Here is a 20,159-nt window from a genome sequence, read left to right as displayed (position 1 = left end):
GTTTGCATGTTCCACCCATGTCTGCGTGGGTTTCCTCTGGTTTCCCCCATAGTCCAAAGACATGCAGTAAGGTTAACTGGCTACTCTAAATTGCCCATAGGTGTGAATGTGTGAGTGTGCAGAAAGGAACTGGCCACCATCCTGCTGCAGTTCTGGTCAAGTCAACCAAACATGATTCGCCTCAAGCCCAGATCAGGTTCGGCAGTGATGACGACAATGTGCTACAAACTGATCATATTTTTAATGAAAGGTTAATATCAGTGCCAGTGCTGGGCTATTAGTCAAACTCTTGTCATTTACAATCATACCCATGTTTCTTCCTCTTACAAAATCTTGCTTAAGACATGGTAAGTAGATTGTAGAAGTACATTACGTGCAGTTTCCTTCCGTGTTTTGCAGTTTTTGACAAAATCTTTTATTGTGTTCCAAAGGGCATGTGTATGTATGTTACTTCTACTCCATTCACCCAAGTGCTGTGTACGATACATACATACACAAATCCTACATACTTCTATGATGAAAAGTAGTAGTATACTGTACCTACTAGTTGAGTATAAAGTATTAAACATAAGAGTTGATCAATTTCAGGAGGTCTGGAGTGATGAGAGAGAGAGCTACAAGTTGAGTTGGGTGTCCACATCTCAGAGGAGCTCATTTGGATGTCCCTGGAGAAGACATCATGGCAGCTGATGAACTTTCTAAGGAGATTTGAGTGGTACACCAGCTGCCCAAAAACACCCAGAAAACTCACTGGAAACCAGTTAATCTTTAATTCACACCTACAGGATCCCTGGTTGGATCCTGAACTTAGGAAAATATCCTTGAGTTAGTTATCCTTGTGTCCATATAGGTTTCCTCCACATTCTCCAGTTTCCTCACAAGTCTCAAAAACATGTTGTTTGGTTGACTGGTGACTTTAAATGTGTTGTGCATGGTGGCCTGTGAAAGATTGGTGTTCTATTCAGTGTAAATTTGCTCTGAGTGCTCACAGGATCCAAAACAACCCTGAAATGAACAAATGAATGGATGGATGGATGGATGGATGGATGGTGGTGTGGGTGGGTGGTGGGTATGATTGGGGAGTCATGTGTTCAAGGTTTAAGAGGACATTTATTTAAGACTAGAGGTGTGCACTTGGACTGGAATTCCAAAAGACAACAAAAAAGTTCTGTGAGTGGGAAAGTTCCATACTTCCATACTTTATACTTACTAAGGGCACAATATTCATTGTACTAAGAGGAGGTGCAATAGTTTTGGTTTTTTTTTTGCATATCATTAGTGATTTGCTCCAGTAGCCTGACCTAAACCATATGAACCTTATTCATTGTTAACTGCACATGCTTTTCATTGTTTTTGAAAAACAAACTTCTCCATTGTTATGAAAAGAACATCCTCTTAGATAATCATACAGGCATTGTAATGCTTAAAGGATCTCACTTTGACTAATAGCAGCACTCCATCTCAAGTTCATGGAAGATTCTTTTGCCTTGTTCATTGTACATTTCTGACCTTTCTGGAATGTAACAAATCCAAAAACTAAATATAGACAGATAAATTGTTATTAGGTATTCGTGTCAGTTATTAACATCAGTTTATAGTTAATACATAGTTGCTTGCTGATGCCAGGACCAGACTACATGATATAAGTCTTCCACGATGGTCACCATGTCAGATTACACAATCATAGTGCCATAAATCCTTTCCGTATCTTGGCCAGGAGACTGGTAACACTTCAAGTTTGACCCCAACCAATCATTGTATGTCATGGGTGATAATACTGATCTTTGGCACAACTGTTTCTTCACTTTTCATTACACACAGGATGTTCCAACCAGCACAATGAGTAAATTGTACGTGTTGTGTGTGTGTGCATAGTAGAATAATATGTCTATTCTTCTCTTCTCTCAGGGACAACCCCTTATTTGGTAGCATTTTGAGCTTCCACTTGTGTTGCTATGCACATCATTTACCTGCTGCCATGTCTTAACCAATCGTAGAAGAATATATGCAGTTCTTTGTTTCGAACTGACCAATCATTTTTGTCTCACAACACTTTTACATATGAATATATACTCATGTTTGACTTAGAATAAACTGAGACACATCTCTGAACATGATGTCTGTTTTCAGTGATGTCACTCCCAGACCCATGAGGAGACCGCTCGCTGAGCTGAGCGGAAGACGCACAGGGATTGTGAAGTCAATCTTTTATTCTCAAAACTTTGATACACACAAATGAGAAATCTGACAGTTGGGGAAGAGGGTCAAGAAGTTGTCAATCATTGCTATCAAATAGGACATCATAAGAGCTGCGAGAAAATACAAAAAAATCTGATATGCTAGGCTTTTCATTGGAGTGTTGTTGGGTGTCCCAGATGCCACATCGCTGTTCTTGGATTATATCATGCTGCAAAGCCAGTTTGTTATTCCTGATGTTCGTATTTAAGCTGGATGCCAGAAATTTGTCTGCTATGACAAAATCATGTCAAAATCAGGTGAATTTGTGTAGACACATCCCAGCATTACTGAGTCACATTATGTAGAAAGCTTGTCAAAAAAAGTGTAAATAATAATAATAATAATCTCATCTCATTATCTCTAGCCGCTTTATCCTGTTCTACAGGGTCACAGGCAAGCTGGAGCCTATCCCAGCTGACTACAGGCAAAAGGTGGGGTACACCCTGGACAAGTCGCCAGGTCATCACAGGGCTGACACATAGACACAGACAACCATTCACACTCACGGTCAATTTAGAGTCACCAGCTAACCTAGTGTAACCTGCATGTCTTTGGGGGAAACCGGAGCACCCGGAGGAAACCCACACGGACAGCATGAAAACTCCACACAGAAAGGCCCTCGCTGGCCACGGGGCTCGAACCCGGACCTTCTTGTTGTGAGGCGACAGCGCTAACCACTACACCACCGTGCCGCCCATAATAATAATAATAATAATAATAATAATAATAGGTACCCTATAGGCACATGTGGCTACTGCTTATAAATAAAATTGTTTTCTGATACCATGTCCATGCAGTAAATATAACATACATATATATTTATTCTATGAGGCAGTAGACACAAAAATGAAGCATAATCCAAAAATGAACAATTTAAAAATCACAGAAGTAAAATATATCAAGTGTCTGTACTTTATATTATTCTACTTTTACCTCTTACAGTTTTCGAAACTGAAACCTCTGAACCAAGGCTGACATACACACGCTGTTGCCATGACCCAAACTCTTATTTCCCAGAAATGGCCCGGTGCTAGAGCTCAGTGGTCTCAATACTCTTTTCGACAACTTCCCGTAACAACTTGGAAGTGCATCACATCTCCATCACACATGGGACCACTGGCTGAAGAAGGTAAAGAAAGAGGGACGACCTGGAGTATATTTTAAAATAGGAACACACTTTCCTTCGGTAATAAGCATAATCATGTCTGAAAGTGATTTCTTTAGTCTAGTCCATTTATTTTGAACGGTGAGCCGAATTGTATACACTCAGCGGCCATTTTAATAGGAATACCTGTATGCGTATGCGCAGTGCACTATTGTTACACTCATTCTTACAACATGATGACAGAGTGACTACAGCCTCTATGAGGCAGTAGCAATAATAATAATAATAATAATAATAATAATAATAGCTGAGGAACTAGAATTCAGAAAGTCAGAATTTTAGTAATGTTTTCAAAATTGTAATTTATTGTTATAATTCGTGAATGGAAAAATACTTATTTCCAGCAGCCCTAGGTTTTAGATTAATTTTAAGCACATAAATGTAATGTTTTCACATGCTTATCTAATTGAGGAACTGAAATTCAGTTGCTTTGTTCTTGTACAATGACAATAAACCAAAGACGTTTATTCTGTATTTCTTTTCATTTGCTATAATAAGGCCCTGCCAGCAGATGGCGCACAATACAGTTGCAGGACACTACGTTAATACTACAGACGAAGAAGCGAACCCGGAAGTGGTAATCAGATGAGCATTTGGCCCCGCCCATTGTTTACTATCCGTGGATTATAATTGAACTTTTTTTTTTTTTAAAAACCAAACATTTATTTTCGTAGTAAATGCTTTGGAAGCTTGACGAGCACATTTAACAATTATTTATTTCGGGATAAATGACGGATTCAGCACTTTAAAGCAGTTTTAATGGCGTCTTCAGCGGTGAGATTTAACACTCAAACTTGCACTAAAGACACTGTTTACACATAAAATATGGCCAGGTCACGGAAAATAAAAATATACTACAGAGTACGACTCTTTTATTCACGGATATGTGTTTATTTTCCGTGAAATATCAATAGTAAATTAATAAAGTAAGTATCAATACAGGTAAGATATTTTAATTATGAACTAAGGCAGTTCAAACACTTAATTGTTTTTGACTTCTTAACTTGTTTTAAGAAGTTGAAATTGAAGACTTTGGTTTAATTCATTCAACATGTCTTCCACGCCTAAATAAGATCCGGGAAAAGTTGCAGTGAAATGAACAAATCCTTTGTCTTCATATATGCAATCGCTTGCACATTTATGAGGGCATGTTTAGTCGACCTTTTTCTGTTTTGTTTTTCTCTTTGAGGTAAAGGATTTGACGGAAATTCCGGGACATGTCTGTGACTTCCGGCTTCTTGTCTGTGCCTACACACTCTTTATATAATTTATGGGCGCTTCGGTCGGCTTTGTTGCTGTTTACTGTCTCCTCCATCTTTTTAATGATCATTAGTTTTGGTCTTGGGACGGGAACGTCTTTCCGAACTTCTTTCTGAACTTGTTTTCTACATCAGTTCGTAAAATTAACCATCTGTATTAAAAGTCCGTAACCATTTTATAATATTTCCGTAGTTTGTTAAAATTTGTTTGAGCAACCGGAAGCTCTGAATAAGTCATGCACATTAACACACAGTTTTTAATACAGAGCTTTAAAACAGTTTCCGGTTTTGTGTTCCAGAGAAAATCTCAACTTCCATGAATGTAACTGTTCTGTAACCTGTCCTGCATAGCTATAGACGATTCACTTTTTTCTTGGAGGAAAAAAATAACCCCACAATGTTATTCTTTGCTGATAAAGTGGCTGATTTGAATCTGTAAAATATGTCTGAAAGAATCCAGGAAGTTCACTGCAGTGTTCAGTAATAATGATGGTAGTAATGATAACAACATCCATTATCTGTAGCCGCTTTATCCTGTTCTACAGGGTCGTAGGCAAGCTGGAGCCTATCCCAGCTGACTACGGGCGAAAGGCGGGGTACACCCTGGACAAGTCGCCAGGTCATCACAGGGCCAACACTTATGGCCCTTTTCCACTACCCTTTTTCAGCTCACTTCAGCCCGACACGGCTCGCGTTTCGACTACCTTAGAGCAGCACGACTGGGCTCGCTTCAGCCCTGCTCAGCTCCCAAAACTCGCACGGTTTTGGAGTGGGGCTGAAGCGAGTCAAACCGAGCCGAGTGGGGCTAGGGGCGTGAGGAGACACTCCCCTGCGCGCTGATTGGTGAGGAGGAGTGTCCTCACATGCCCACACACGCCCCGCGAGCACGCTGGGATCTGTAAACACCGTAAACCCGGAAGAAGAAGAATTACGAGAATTTCTGAAGCCTTATGCGCCTCACCTCATCTATACGCTCTTGCCAGTATCTGTTGGCGTTGTCGGTGACAACAAGCCACAGCACCAAGACCAGCAACACTAACGACTCCATGTCCTCCATGTTTATTGTTTACTATCCGGGTCGTGAGACTACCGCTTAAAAGGTCACTGATGTCACTGTTTGCGCCGCCTAATGACATCACGTGACGTCCACCCACTTTCGCTAACTCCACCCAATGTGTCCACCCACTTCCAGCCAGCAAGGTTCAGCGCGGTTGTAGTCGAAATGCAACTCCAACAGCCCCACTCAGCTCGACTCAGCCCAACTCAGCCACGTTGGTAGTGGAAAAGCGGCATTAGAGTCACCAGTTAACCTAACCTGCATGTCGTTGGATTGTGGAGGAAACCCACGGGGAGAACATGCAAACTCCACGCAGAAAGGCCCTCACCAGCCACTAGGCTCGAACCCAGGACCTTCTTGCTGTGAGATGACAGCGCTAACCACTACACCACCGTGCTGCCCATAACAGCAACATAGTACACACAATTACCAGAGAAACAGGGAGTTTAGGACAAAAGTCCTTCATCACATGTCAAGTTTGTTTGTATAGCGCTTTTAACAATAGACAGTGTCGCAAAGCAGCTTTACAGAAAATTTAAAGACTTTAAACATAAGCTAATTTTATCCCTAATTTATCCCCAATGATCAAAATGGTGGCAAGGAAAAACTCCCTCAGACAACATGAGGAAGAAACCTCGACAGGAACCAGACCCAAAAGGGAACCCATCCTCATCTGTGTGATAACAGATAGCGTTAAATAACTCGCTTCTATAACCGTGTCCTATAGTCACAAAATATAACTGTGAAACCAGGAAAATCACTATAGTTTTAACATGAAGTCTGTTTTTTTGAAGTTATAAACTGTTCATGACAACTGCAGTCCTAAAGTTAGCTGCACTCCTCTGTTATAAATGTATTACTGTAAGTGTTGAGAGCCATTTTCCAAGTGTGACTTTCGACTGTCCATATGGGGTCGTCCTCCACAGGAGCGATGAGATGAGACTCCAGCCAGATATAGGGCATCAGGATGGATCAGGCAGGTCCAAGGAGCAGAAGAGGTCAGCATTTTACTGGTGTCTCAGGATTGACATGTAACTCAGAGGGACAAGGGGGGGGGGCAACACAGGTTGTTAGGTGCATCCAGTGTCACCTAATGAGTAAGAAAAGGATACATTTTGCACTGAGTGTAAGTAGGGACTCCAGCAAGACGAATTATGACAGCATAACTAAAACGGGAGAGCCAGAAGGTAACACAGGCATGAGGGCGCCCTGGAATGTAAAGCATCCAGCCATTACACCATCAACAAACCCGAGGGAGGGAGGGAACTGACAGCATCCATACATCCCAGTTTACCAAAACACTGTATGCCTGGGGATCCTCCAGATCTACTCCTTTACCTAAAAAACCCCCCAAAAACTATTAACAAAAGGCTTGACTAAATATGTGCAAAAAGGTGCTTCTCAGTGTGCAGATATTCAGAATGGTTCATGTCAAAACATAATATTCATTCCATGAGGCTGCAGAGTCCAAAGGGTGGTGTAGTGGTTAGCACTTTCACCTCATGGCTGATGGAGTTTCTGTGTGGAGTTTGCATGTTTTCCCTGTGTCTCTGTGGGTTTCCTTTGGGTGCTCTGGTTTCCCCCACAGTCCAGAGACATGCAGATTAGGTAAAATATCCAGCCACTGGGGTTACAAAAGACGGTGCATACTTATGCCGCTTTTCCACTACCAACGCGGCTGAGTCGGGCTGAGCCGTGCGGTGCTGAGTTGGGCTGAGTCGAGCTGAGTGGGGCTATTGGAGTTGCATTTCGACTACAACTGCGCTGAACCGTGCTGGCTGGAAGTGGGTGGACACATTGGGTGGAGTTAGCGAAAGTGGGTGGACGTCACGTGATGTCGTTAAGCGGCGCAAACAGTGACATCAGTGATCTTTTAAGCGGTAGTCTCACGGCCCGGATAGTAAACAATAAACATGGAGGACATGGAGTCGTTAGTGTTGCTGGTCTTGGTTCTGTGGCTTGTTGTCACCGACAACGCCAACAGATACTGGCAAGAGTGTGTAGATGAGACGAGGCGCATAAGGCTTCAGAAATTTTCGTAATTCTTCTTCCGGGTTTACGGTGTTTACAGATCCCAGCGTGCTCGCGGGGCGTGTGTGGGCATGTGAGGACACTCCTCCTCACCAATCAGTGCACAGGGGAGTGTCTGCTCACGCTCCTAGCCTCACTCAGCTCGGTTTGGCTCACTTCAGCCCCACTCCAAAACCGTGCGAGTTTTGGGTGCTGAGCAGGGCTGAAGCGAGCTGAGTCGTGCTGTTCTGAGGTAGTCGAAACGTGAGCCGTGTCGGGCTGAAGTGAGCTGAAAAAGGGTAGTGGAAAAGGGCCATTAGTGCCAGTCCCAAGCCCAGATAGACTGGGGAAGGTTGCATCAGGAAGGTCATCCATTGTAAAACCAATGCCAAATCAGACGTGTTTTTATATATATATAAAAGATCCATTGTGGCGACCCCTAACAGGAGCAGATGAAAGAAGTAGTAAGTAAGGACTTTGATAACCAATATTTGATGCTGATATTCATTTACTATACATTTGAATATCGGCTTGTTAGAAAGTTCTGGGTTCGAGCCTTTCTGTGTGGGGTTTGCATGTTCTCCCCATGTCTGCGTGGGCTTCCTCTGGGTGCTCTGGTTTCCCCCACAGTCCAAAGACATGTAGATTCGGTAAAATACCCAGCCACTCGGGTTGCACAAGACAGTGCATGCTTAGTGCTGGTCCCAAGCCCGGATAGATTGGGGAGGATTGCGTCAGGAAGGGCATCCGGTGTAAAACCAATGCCAAATTAAATATGCAGATCAGGATGGTCCGTTGTGGCAACCTCTAGGTACACTGATGATAGTCATCATCTCAAGAGAGTGAGTGAAATTATACGATTGAGTGCATTATGCTGTTTGCCAACTGTATTATTCAATCTAAACATATTCTTACCTCTCTTCTCACCATGGAAGCTAATGCAGATGCTGATTCATTCCTGCATTTCTCACAAACACTATAAAGCATGTTTGATTGGATTTAATCGACATGTCCAGATTTCTACCAATCCAATAACACTGTGGGTGGGACATAGAGACAGACTACAGAAGTGTTGGTTGGTTGTACTTGATGCTTCATCATTGTTTCAAGCAATCCAGTAATGCTGTGGGCAGGACACAAGGCCAGATTTTTATTATTTTTTTGTATCAGATTTGCACATACATAACAAAAACACTTTTATCGGCAAGGAATCGAGTTTAAATGCTGAGTCCAATAATAAAAAAAAAAGCTGAATGTCCGCTCTGATTACCAGTCGGACTGATAATCATTCGGCCCCTACTGTGTTCATCTCCTTCAGACTGAGAAGCACTTTGTTCGCACAGCTGATGAAGGACTTTGATCCAGAACATCCTGTTTCTCTGGAAACTTTGTGTACTTTGTGCTTAATATTGAATACAGCCACTAGGGCTGGGCGATATGTAGCTAAAGTAATCGATATCTTGATAAATTGTCTTACAGTATAGTTTTCTGAGATCTTGTGATATCTTTTTTTTTTTTTGTACTGGTTTTCATGGAAGATTCTTTTGAAAAGAAAAAAACCCCAGAATTTTGTGATGCATATCTAGTATCATAGAAATGCCATTGAGAATTGTTTGTACAGTACCAGTCAAAAGTTTGTATAACCCATTCATTCATAGGTTTATCTGTATTTTGACTATTTTCTACATTGTAGAACAATACCGAAGACATCAAAACTATGAAATAACATCTGGAACACATATGGTTTAAAAAAAAAAGTTTCATATTTTTAGATTTGTTCAAAGTATCCAGCATTTACCTTGATGATGCTTTTTACACTATTGGCATTATCTTAACCAGCTTCATGAGAGAGTCACCTGGAATGCTTTTCAGTCAGCATTACCTAATTAGCTAATCAATTAGCATCATCAATTAGTGCAATTTATTGCCTTCTTCATGAGTTTGAGATCAAGCAAGTAGTAAATAATAAAAATACAGTAAATAGCTCTATTCCACAACTGTAGTAATCCATATTATGTCAAGAACTGCTCAGCTAAGTTAAGAAAAACGACATCCATCATTACTTTAAGACATGAAATGACTTGGTGAATAAAAATACAGAAAAAACATTTAATTCGTAGGTGTGTCCAGACTTTTGACTGATACTGTATACATGTGCATTCATGTCCTTTTTGGGGAATATTGGGAAGGTTTAATGGCTTGTCGTGTGTGTGTGTGTGTGTGTGTGTGTGTGTGTGCAGACGCTTGGTGAGTTCATGCACACTCTCAGTGAAATGGGTTTCACTGAGGATCAGATTCAGGCTGCAGTTCAGGCTGGGTGTTTCTCTGTACCAGAGGCAGCTGAATGGTAAGACTTTGCAAAAATCTCTTAATAATATCACACACACTGCTTTTTTGTACTACTTATACCACAGCACCACTGGATTCTAAAATCAGGTTGATCAGTAGGTGTTGATATTGAGGTGTTCTGTAGTGTATAATTAACAGATTTAAAAATGTGAGTTTTGGAAAGTTTCTGTGGTATAAGAGCGATAAAGTATTTTCGGATGACTGTCATAGGAAAATAATCAGCTTAGGAAGAATAACTTTCTATAGCAGCAGAGAACCAAAGTGTTTGAATCCTTACTCAATTAACACTAAGTTAATATCACAAAATATTCAATCCTTACAGTGTAGTAAGATGTTATTGAGTTTACTCATGAATGGTTGTGATGAGGGGAAATAAATCTGTTAATCTGTCTTAAATCATACATTGTATGAAAAATGTATTTATTTGTTCGTCTTCAGTAGATGCTTTATAGTCAGGGTCACAGTGGATCTGGAGCTTCTCTGAGGAACACTGGGTGTGATGCCAGTGCATTGCTTGGTGACATGTGGACACTCATTCTCAACTAGTGGCAATTTATCAAAACAAATCCACCTACCAGCACTTTTTTTTTTTTTGGTGTTGTGGGAAAAAACTGGAGAAGCTGGCAAGATATTTGAGTTCTAAATCAGCATAAATCAGAACTCTCTGTCTCCTTTGTTAAGCCACTTTGACAGAGAAAAAAAGATGAAGCACAGGTTTATTTCCATTCCCCCAGCTATCCCAGTCGCCCATGAATTAAGTCCCTATTTTTTTTTTATTATCATTTTAAAAATGTTCTGTCAGAACAGCACCTTAAAGGATTGAACATTGTGTCTTTCTCTCTTTTGCCAATCCTGTGTGTGCAGGATTGTTCGGGCCGGCGGTCCAAGACACACACTGGTGCCACGTTCTGGACCAATTACAAATGCTTTTGCTGCTTTTAACCCTCCTAAAGATGCCCGAGGAGCGCAGATGGAGGGAAAAGGTACAACACTTGCACTAATAAAGCTTTGGACTTTAAATCTCACAGTAACAAACTTCACACCAAGAAACCTCACACTCTAACGAATGATCCTCAGGTGAGGGCTGGGTGATCCAGTCTTTGCAGATGGCAGCTACACAGCAGGCAGCCGTTCTGTGCCGAGTTTCCCAAAAGCATCACAGTACAAAGATCATCGTTAAATGGTAGCGCGAGCAACACAATGAACACTCTCTCTCCTAGTTAAAATGCTCTTAGTGTTAAGAGGCTTTTGGGAAACCCACCACTGACTAGTTAATGATTTTATGCCACTTTGGAAGTTCCGTTATATTTGTATTGTTTCTCAATTTGCCATTAATTCATGATAAAGTGACACTGGTATATATTTTTTTTAAATTAGTTTCGCATGATTTGATGATGTATTGTCTGTAATTGGGTACAAATAGAAAAGTTCAAAATTATTTATTGTTTGATTTTAACGAGGCTATGTTTTAAAAGAGGTGAGAAAAATTGTGGATCATGATTCTACCCCAAAAGATAAATGATCTTTTGGCCAGATCGTCCACCCCTACCTCAAACTAAAAAAAACTCCCACGAATAACCCTCACCCTACAAACCCTCACACGAATAACCCTCACACGAATAACCCTCACCCTACAAACCCTCACACGAATAACCCTCACATGAATAACCCTCACACGAATAACCCTCACCCTACAAACCCTCACACGAACAACCCTCACCGTACAAACCCTCACACGGACAGCCCTCTCGCGAACAACCCTCACCGTACGAACCCTCACCCTGACAGCCCTCTCGCGAACAACCCTCACCCTGACAGCCCTCTCGCGAACAACCCTCACCCTGACAGCCCTCTCGCGAACAACCCTCACCCTGACAGCCCTCTCGCGAACAACCCTCACCCTGACAGCCCTCTCGCGAACAACCCTCACCCTGACAGCCCTCTCGCGAACAACCCTCACCCTGACAGCCCTCTCGCGAACAACCCTCACCCTGACAGCCCTCTCGCGAACAACCCTCACCTTGACAGCCCTCTCGCGAACAACCCTCACCTTGACAGCCCTCTCGCGAACAACCCTCACCCTGACAGCCCTCTCGCGAACAACCCTCACCCTGACAGCCCTCACACCAGTGAACCTCCCCCTAAAGAATCACACACTAATAAACCTCACTGTGTGTATGTTGAAGGTGCTGATTTGGTGCTGCACCATCCTGCAGCAGCAACTGAACCTGTAAAGTCTCGAATAAAGCAGGACAATGACTTTCTCACTCAGGAGAGACGGAGAGCAGCAGAGCATGCCCGGGCTGAGAGGAGACAAAACACACAGGTACACGCACACTAAAGGTGTCATTGCATCGTTTTTTCATTAATTGTGTGGTGGTCTCTAGTATGAATGAATGCCCTGTGAGCCGGTTTTGGTGAAAAAAATGCTGTGGTGCTCCTGTTTCAGGCTGTTCTAGTTTGGTGGAGGAGTGGGTGGGGAGAGAATGACAGGATTTCAGCTCTTACTCATGAATATTCATATGAATAAACATATCGCTTCTGATTGGCTAACAGCACTGTGACGGTCCCTCCAGTGGGTTATGGGTGAGGCCATGACTACTAATTTTCGAAGTGACGTACGTCCGTAGGGCTTTTTCTGATTCGCTCGTTTTTCCGTCTGTTTTCTTTCATAGGCTAATACAGGGAATGGGGGTAGAAGAACATTTTCACGTGCAGCATGCATATGCAACTCGGAGTGACCTATGGTATTTCAAAAAGAGCCAGTATTAAATGGTTTGTCGTGGAATGACACCTTTAAAGTTGTGTGAGTGGAAGGTCTTTACTTTCATGCATGCATGAGTGAGTGGCCATGTATGAAGATGTTGGGGGGGAAGACCATTAACATGAACGTGCAGCGCTGAATGTTGTTACACACCTACCAGACATGATTAAAACGATCAGTGCCAAGTTTCCCAAAAGCATCGAAGCACAAAGATTATTGTTAAATGGTAGCGCGAGTAGCAAAATGAACACCCACTCTTCTAGTTAAGATGCTCTTAGTGTTAAGAGGCTTTTAGGGAAACCCACCACAGACCAGTATTGAGTTCATCAAAAAGAAAATTGGGGAAATTACACCATGGAGGGGGTGGCACGGTGGTGTAGTGGTTAGCACTGTTGCCTCACAGCAAGAAGGTCCTGGGTTCGTGGCCGGCGAGGGCCTTTCTGTGTGGAGTTTGCATGTTCTCCTTGTCTGTGTGGGTTTCCTCCGGGTGCTCCGTTTTCCCCCACAGTCCAAAGACATGCAGGTTAGGTTAACTGGTGGCTCTAAATTGACCGTAGGTGTGAATGTGAGTGTGAATGGTTGTTTGTCTCTGTGTCAGCCCTGCGATAACCTGGCAACTTGTCCAGGGTGTACCCCGCCTCTCGCCCATAGTCAGCTGGGATGGGCTCCAGCTTGCCTGCGACCCTGTAGAACAGGATAAGTGGCTACAGATAATGGATGGATGGATGGATGGATGGATGGATACACCATGAAGAGAAGCACCAACATTACAACTCCTCATGTAAAATGAATGCCATAACAGATTACCTGAATGCTGGCTGGTTATCTTTCTCTTTTTGTTCCTCCTGGAATCCACCTCTCACTTTAAGTAACTAGAATAATTTGTCAACTGTGTGCCACTTACTTTGTTTGGCTGCTTTGCTGGTTTAGAGGCAGTCCCTCCCTCTGGCGTGCCTCATGTAAATGTGTGCGTTCTCAGGAACGAGAGTTAATCTTGAAGAGAATAGCAGAGGATCGCCGTGCTCAGCAGGAGAGAAATACCGTCACTCCTACTGTCAGTGAACAAGACAAACCCAGTGAACGAGTGCAGAGTGGCACGGACAACAATTGCATTCTAATGGTAAGAATGTAAAAACACATGGACATGATTTAATTAAGTCATGTGATTTTTTTTTTTTTATCATCATCATACTGAAAATGGAGCTAATAAATCAAGATGTATGATTATAATGAGATGAGACACTAGAGACTCCTTCCAAAATACTAAATAAACACAATGCTAATCAACATGTTAACAACTACTCGTCTTTTTAATTCAGTTTATGTGGAGCATCTGTGATACAAGTCCCTGTAGAAGTTGTTACTATGGAAATGATAATTTAGATTGAGCGCATTAATATAAACATATCATTATAGAAAATGAATCGGTACCAATAAGATTTGAGAAGTTAACAGTACTGTGGTATAAAGCACACTATTTTTAATATTTGATTTTTAATATTATTTATGCTACTTTTTAAATATTAATGCCAAAATTTTAGTTTTATTTGTTTCATGAACATTTAGTATTAATATTAATTCTTTATCTGTGTGCGCGCGCGTGTGTGTCTGTCTGTGTGTGGGTGTGTGGTAGATCCGTCTCCCCTCCGGTGAGTCTTTGCGTGTGTGTTTTCCGGCAGATGCTCCTCTCCGGGACGTCATTGACCACGTCACCTCCCTCCATCCATCTCTTCCCTCGTTCACACTTTTTCATGGTTTTCCTCGTCGGCGCTTCAGTGACGATGATTTGTTACTGTCATTGCGCTCTCTTGGTCTAACGCCGAATGCTGCACTCGTCCTTCAGGCCATCACTCCTCCTGATCCCTCCATCCCTGCCTCTGTCCAAGATCCTGAGCCACCTCACAGTGACATTCCTGCCCAGCAGGGGGCAGATGAGTTACCCCAACCTGTAGCTCCACCCCAGATTCAACCGCTACGCTGGGAAGACATGATGCATGTTGGCATTGCTGAACCTCATCACCACTGGGGTATGAACACACACACACAACCCAGTTTCTAAAGACTTACACTGTTTGTAAAATGCATGTTAAAATTAAAAGTTAAAGTCCTTCCCGCGCCATGTGGTGCATCAGGCGGCGCCGATCTCCGTTTCCGCAGCCCTCGGCCTCTCGCCTATTACATAGCTAGGGTTAGAGTGGGGGGCTAGTCCTCTGGTAACCACAAGAGTTTAACTCTCCACTCGCATCTGTATTGCAGCGTGCCTTGCCAGATGGTACCATTTTTATGATGGTCTTTGGTATGACCCGACCGTGAATAGAACTCACGATCTCCTGATCAAGAGGCGGACACGCTGCCACTAGTCGGTCCGTAAAATGCATGTACTACATTGTATTTTGGGTGAATTCCAGGGGCAAAAATAGCGTAGTATAAAGCCTAGTGGAACTTTGACAAACTCTGTCCACATGCATCCATGCCTGTCCTAAAGTGAACTAACTAGGTTAGCTATCTAGTTAACCACTGGAAAGGTATTTGACAAGCGAAAAACTTGTAACGTTACATGACACCAAATAGGTTGAGCCGAGGTGTGCTGCTGAATTGTGCAACATAAGTAGTTTGATTTTTTTCTTCTTTGTTTTTTTTTGCTGTTGCGAACACTATTTTTAGTAGGTACAAAATATGATTGGTGCCTTCAAAACAGGGAAGCTGCTTCCTCAGGAAAATCTCTAACCAGACAATGAGGTACCAAGGACCTTTTGAAATGAAACAAACTCATGTTTCCTGTCTTCTAAGATGCCCTCAAACTGCCCCTACTTGAAGGCAACATTGATGTATCCTTATCCTTGATGCTGCCTAATATCTATAAATCTGTGCTGCAGCTCTATCAAGCAATGGACAAGATCAAAAAGATGGCTGACCAAGCTTCACAGAAATGTGATTTCGTATACAAGGGTTTTTTTGTTTTGTTTTTTTTAAGATTTTTGAAATGTCACCAAGAAATAAGTTGCCTCTATCTTACAACCCCATGACTGTAACCAAATAAATTTGTTGAATATGATTTGTGAGGCATCTGTTAGCTAACTCTTTGGTTTAGTTACACAGCATGCTGATATCAAACGTTACTGTAAATGCTATCCTAAAAAGTTGTTCCAAATAAACATCCTTAGAAGATGCCTTCAGTCAAAAGTCCTTCCTTATAAGACACCTGTCTATTATGGTGGCGAGGCAACAAGGCAGCAACCTTCTGTTTCGAACGCATCACTATGCCATAGTGATGACAAGCACAATTTGTCTTCCCTCACTCGTGTTTAACTGAATCCACAGTGAAGCAAGGAAAACATAAATCCAGCATGAAATCACCAAAACTGGACTGTTGAAGTTCGGACAAATGGCACCAGGTCTTTTTCCAGTTTTTAGCTGCCCAGTTTGGGTGAGCCTGTGCCCATTTTACTCTTCTAGGCTGACAGGAGTGGAGCCCAATGTGATCTCCTCCTTCCTGCTGTTGTAAAACGTCTGCGTGAAGGTGCCGCACGGTATGGTGCATTCGGAGATGCTGTTCTGCTCATCATGGTTATAGTGGTTATTATTAGCTCATCCGGCTGACAGGTGATGAGCTTATGCCATCATGTGTCGTCCATCTGGCATCGTCTACATTTCACGAAAATCGCTTCTTCTCTCTGTTCTTCACCGATTTTTATTCTTTTTGGCAGGAAGGTATGTCTGCCTTGGGTGCATATGGCTTCTACCCAAATTTGCATAATTGCAATTAATAATGAAGATATAGAGTAATTAAGCCCTAATGAGCAGTTTCCACACACCACTTCCTCTCCCTCAATTCTTCACCAATTTTTATTCTTTTTGGCAGGAAAGTAGGTCTGCCTGGGGTGCATATAGCTTCTACTCAGACTTGCTTAATTACAATTATTAATGATGTTATGGGCTAATTAAGCCTTAATGGGCAGTTCAACAAAAATCGCTTCTTCTCGGTCAATTCCTTGCCATTTTGCAGGGATGAGAGTTTTCCGCTTTTTGGCGGAATTCCGCTTTTTTCAGTCAAAATGGACCTTTTTTTATATTGTTGCAAATCCGTTGAGAAAATTTTAGGGGGGTAGGGTCTGTTGTGCTGTTTTGTCATTGCCACGGGGCAAGGGAGACCTCTAGTGGTCATATTTTTCCATAGCAACGCAGTTTTCTATTCCTTTTTTGTGCCTATTCCTTGTTGTAAAGCGTCCTTGGGTTTCTTGAAAGGCGCTATATAAATTTAACTTATTATTATTATTATTATTTATTATTATTATTACAAAAGGCCTATGTCAATGTTTCCTTTACGTAGGTGTAGTTGATCTTTATCAAATGAAAGTTTAAGCAATGTATGTACTTGAACGAGAGTTCTACTTTTGTATAAGTGTCAATTTTGTAAGCAAACAGGGCATGGTATTTCAGCAACATTTGTAAAATTTTGATGATAAAATAAATGGTTTTTAGGGTAAAAAATCTCTAAAATCCATGAGCTCCCAGGGGCTTTGCCCCCTGGGCCCCCACCGGGGCTTCGCCCCTGGACCCCACTGGGGGCCCATGGCCCCCAGACCCCCAGCTAATTTTTCAGATTTTTTCATCACAAGCCACTCTCATCCCTGATTTTGGATTCTTTTTAACAAATAGGTAGGTGTTTCTAGGGTGTATATACGGCTTGTATCTAGTGTATATACGGCGCCGTCCACAATTATTGGCACCCCTGGTTAAGGTGTGTTAAAAGCCTTAAAATAAATTCAATTTTTATTGCAGAAAGCATAATCTCATCTCTCTCTCATCTCATTATCTCTAGCCACTTTATCCTTCTACAGGGTCACAGGCAAGCTGGAGCCTATCCCAGCTGACTACGGGTGAAAGGCGAGGTACACCCTGGACAAGTCACCAGGTCATCACAGGGCTGACACATAGACACAGACAACCATTCACACTCACATTCACACCTACAGTCAATTTAGAGTCACCAGTTAACCTAACCTGCATGTCTTTGGACTGTGGAGGAAACCGGAGCACCCGGAGGAAACCCACGCGGACACGGGGAGAACATGCAAACTCCGCACAGAAAGGCCCTCGCCGGCCACGGGGCTCGAACCCGGACCTTCTTGCTGTGAGGTGACAGCGCTAACCACTACACCACCGTGCCGCCCCCAGAAACATAATCTCACACGAAAATTGTAGAAAAATGTAACCTTTAACTCAAGTGAATTAAATAAATAAATCTCTGACTAAGAAATAATTATTTTTCATAAAATCATCTGTTCCACAATTACTGGCACCCGTAACAATTCCTAGAAAATAAATGTAACTGAAGCATTTCTGTCATTTCTACTGTAGTTTATAAAGTTGATCAGAGTATCTAGGAATCTTTAATTCGTAATTCATCACATCCTGTTTCCCTGGGGTATAAATATGATGCGACACAGAGGCCTGTTTCTCTTATCCACTCTTCAACATGGGAAAGACAAGAAAACACACAAGTAAGGCAGATGTGTGTCGACCTTCATAAGTCAGGCAATGGCTACAAGAAAATAGCCACTCGCCTACACCTGCCCATATCTACAGTCAGAGGAATCAAGAAGTTTAAAACAACTGGAGCAGCGGCAAACAAGCCTGGACGAGGATGCAAGTTTATCTTGCCACCACGCACAGTGAGGAGGATGGTAAGAGAAGTAAAAAGTTCTCCAAAGCTCACTGTTAGAGAATTGCATCAAAGAGTAGCATCTTGGGGTCACAAAGTCTCCATAACAACCATCAGGCTCTATCTACATGCCAACAAGCTGTTTGGGAGGCATGCACGGAAAAAGCTTTTTCTCACTTACAAGCATAAACGTAAACGTCTGGAGTTCGCTAAGTGGTACTGGGACTATGTGCTTTGGTCAGATGAGACCAAGAGATAGCTTTTTGGCAATAAACACTCTAATACATCACAAAAGATGAGTATGCGGAAAAGCACCTCATGCCCACTGTGAAGTATGGGGGAGGATCGGTGATGCTGTGGGCCTTTTTCTCTTCCAAAGGCCCCGGGAACCTTGTTAGGGTGCATGGCATCATGAACTCTTTGAAATACCAGGACATTTTAAATCAAAATCTGGTGGCCTCTGCCCGAAAGCTGAAGATGGGTCGTCACTGGGTCTTTCAGCAAGATAATGACCCTAAACATGTGGCCAAATCTACACAAAAATGGTTCACTAGACACAAACTCAAGCTCCTCCCATGGCCATCTCAGTCCCCAGACCTCAACCCAATTGAAAACCTGTGGGGTGAGCTGAAGAGGAGAGTGCATAGGAGAGGACCCAGGACTCTGGACGATTTAGAGAGATTGTGCAAAGAGGAATGGTCGAATATCCCTCTCTCTGTATTCTCCCATCTTGTGAAATATTATAGGAGAATAGTAAGTGCTGTCTTGTTGGGAAAAGGGGGTTGTACAAAGTATTAACATCAGAGGTGCCAATAATTGTGGCACACATGATTTCATGTCAAAGAATTATTTCTTAATGTGGGATTTTTTTTCCCACTGAATAAATGCACTTGAATTAAAGGTTGAATTTTTCTCTTTTTTTTTGCATTGTTGTCTTATATTATTTAAAAAAAAAATTAATTTATTAACATATCTTAACGAGGGGTGCCAATAATTGTGGAGGGCTCTGTAACTTGCAACATTTATTGTGCAAGGTGGCCCACTTTAGATCGTTCCTTCTGGGCTAGACAGGGCCAGAGTGAGCTACGCCATCATTGACGGTCTCGTTTGAGTTACTTTAGACTTCATGTCAGCTTGAACTCCCACTCACTGGATGTGTTGCCCAGTTCTTTTTCCCTGCACCATTCTGTGTAAACTCGAGAGACTGTTCACCAAAGACAGTGCTACAGTCAAAATCCCTGAGCTCATTTTCCCCCATTCTGATGTTTAATGTGAGCATTAACCAAAGCTCATGACTTGTACCTGCTTTGATGTATTGTGCCCAAATGAGGATGGGTTCCCTTTTGAGTCTGGTTCCTCTCAAGGTTTCTTCCTCATGTCGGAGGGAGTTTTTCCTTGCCACCGTTGCCACAGCCTCCCTCATTAGCGATAAATTTGGTATAAAATTACCTCATGTTTAAAGTAGTGCTGTCAAAAATGTCGCGTTATTAACGCGTTAACTTGACTCAATTTTAACGGCGATAATTTTTTTATCGCGAGATTAACGCTCTGTGACATGATGCCACGCCCCGCACAGCCAGAGTCCTCTGCCCTCCCCCGAAGAGCCACGGTGCTCGGCTTAGGTTTCGTTTTCCCATCGGCTGCTCCAGCCC

The 20,159-nt window shown here is 42.4% G+C and overlaps 1 protein-coding gene across 1 annotated transcript in view; it reads left to right on the top strand.

The window, feature by feature from the left end:
• Nucleotides 1-3,970: 3,970 nt before the first annotated feature.
• si:ch73-173p19.1 (uncharacterized) overlaps nt 3,971-20,159 on the top strand; it is a 33,911-nt gene continuing 17,722 nt past the window's right edge. The window contains exons 1-6 of the mRNA XM_060899942.1: nt 3,971-4,177; nt 9,970-10,076; nt 10,943-11,061; nt 12,265-12,404; nt 13,822-13,962; nt 14,476-14,869. Of these exons, the coding sequence (XP_060755925.1) occupies nt 4,163-4,177; nt 9,970-10,076; nt 10,943-11,061; nt 12,265-12,404; nt 13,822-13,962; nt 14,476-14,869 (916 nt within the window). The 5' untranslated portion in view covers nt 3,971-4,162. The remainder of the gene's footprint in view (nt 4,178-9,969; nt 10,077-10,942; nt 11,062-12,264; nt 12,405-13,821; nt 13,963-14,475; nt 14,870-20,159) is intronic.

Source organism: Neoarius graeffei, chromosome 19 (assembly GCF_027579695.1).
Source record: "Neoarius graeffei isolate fNeoGra1 chromosome 19, fNeoGra1.pri, whole genome shotgun sequence".
NCBI lineage: Eukaryota > Metazoa > Chordata > Actinopteri > Siluriformes > Ariidae > Neoarius > Neoarius graeffei.
Note: the sequence above shows the minus strand (reverse complement) of the source record. Positions and strands in the feature narration are given on the sequence as shown.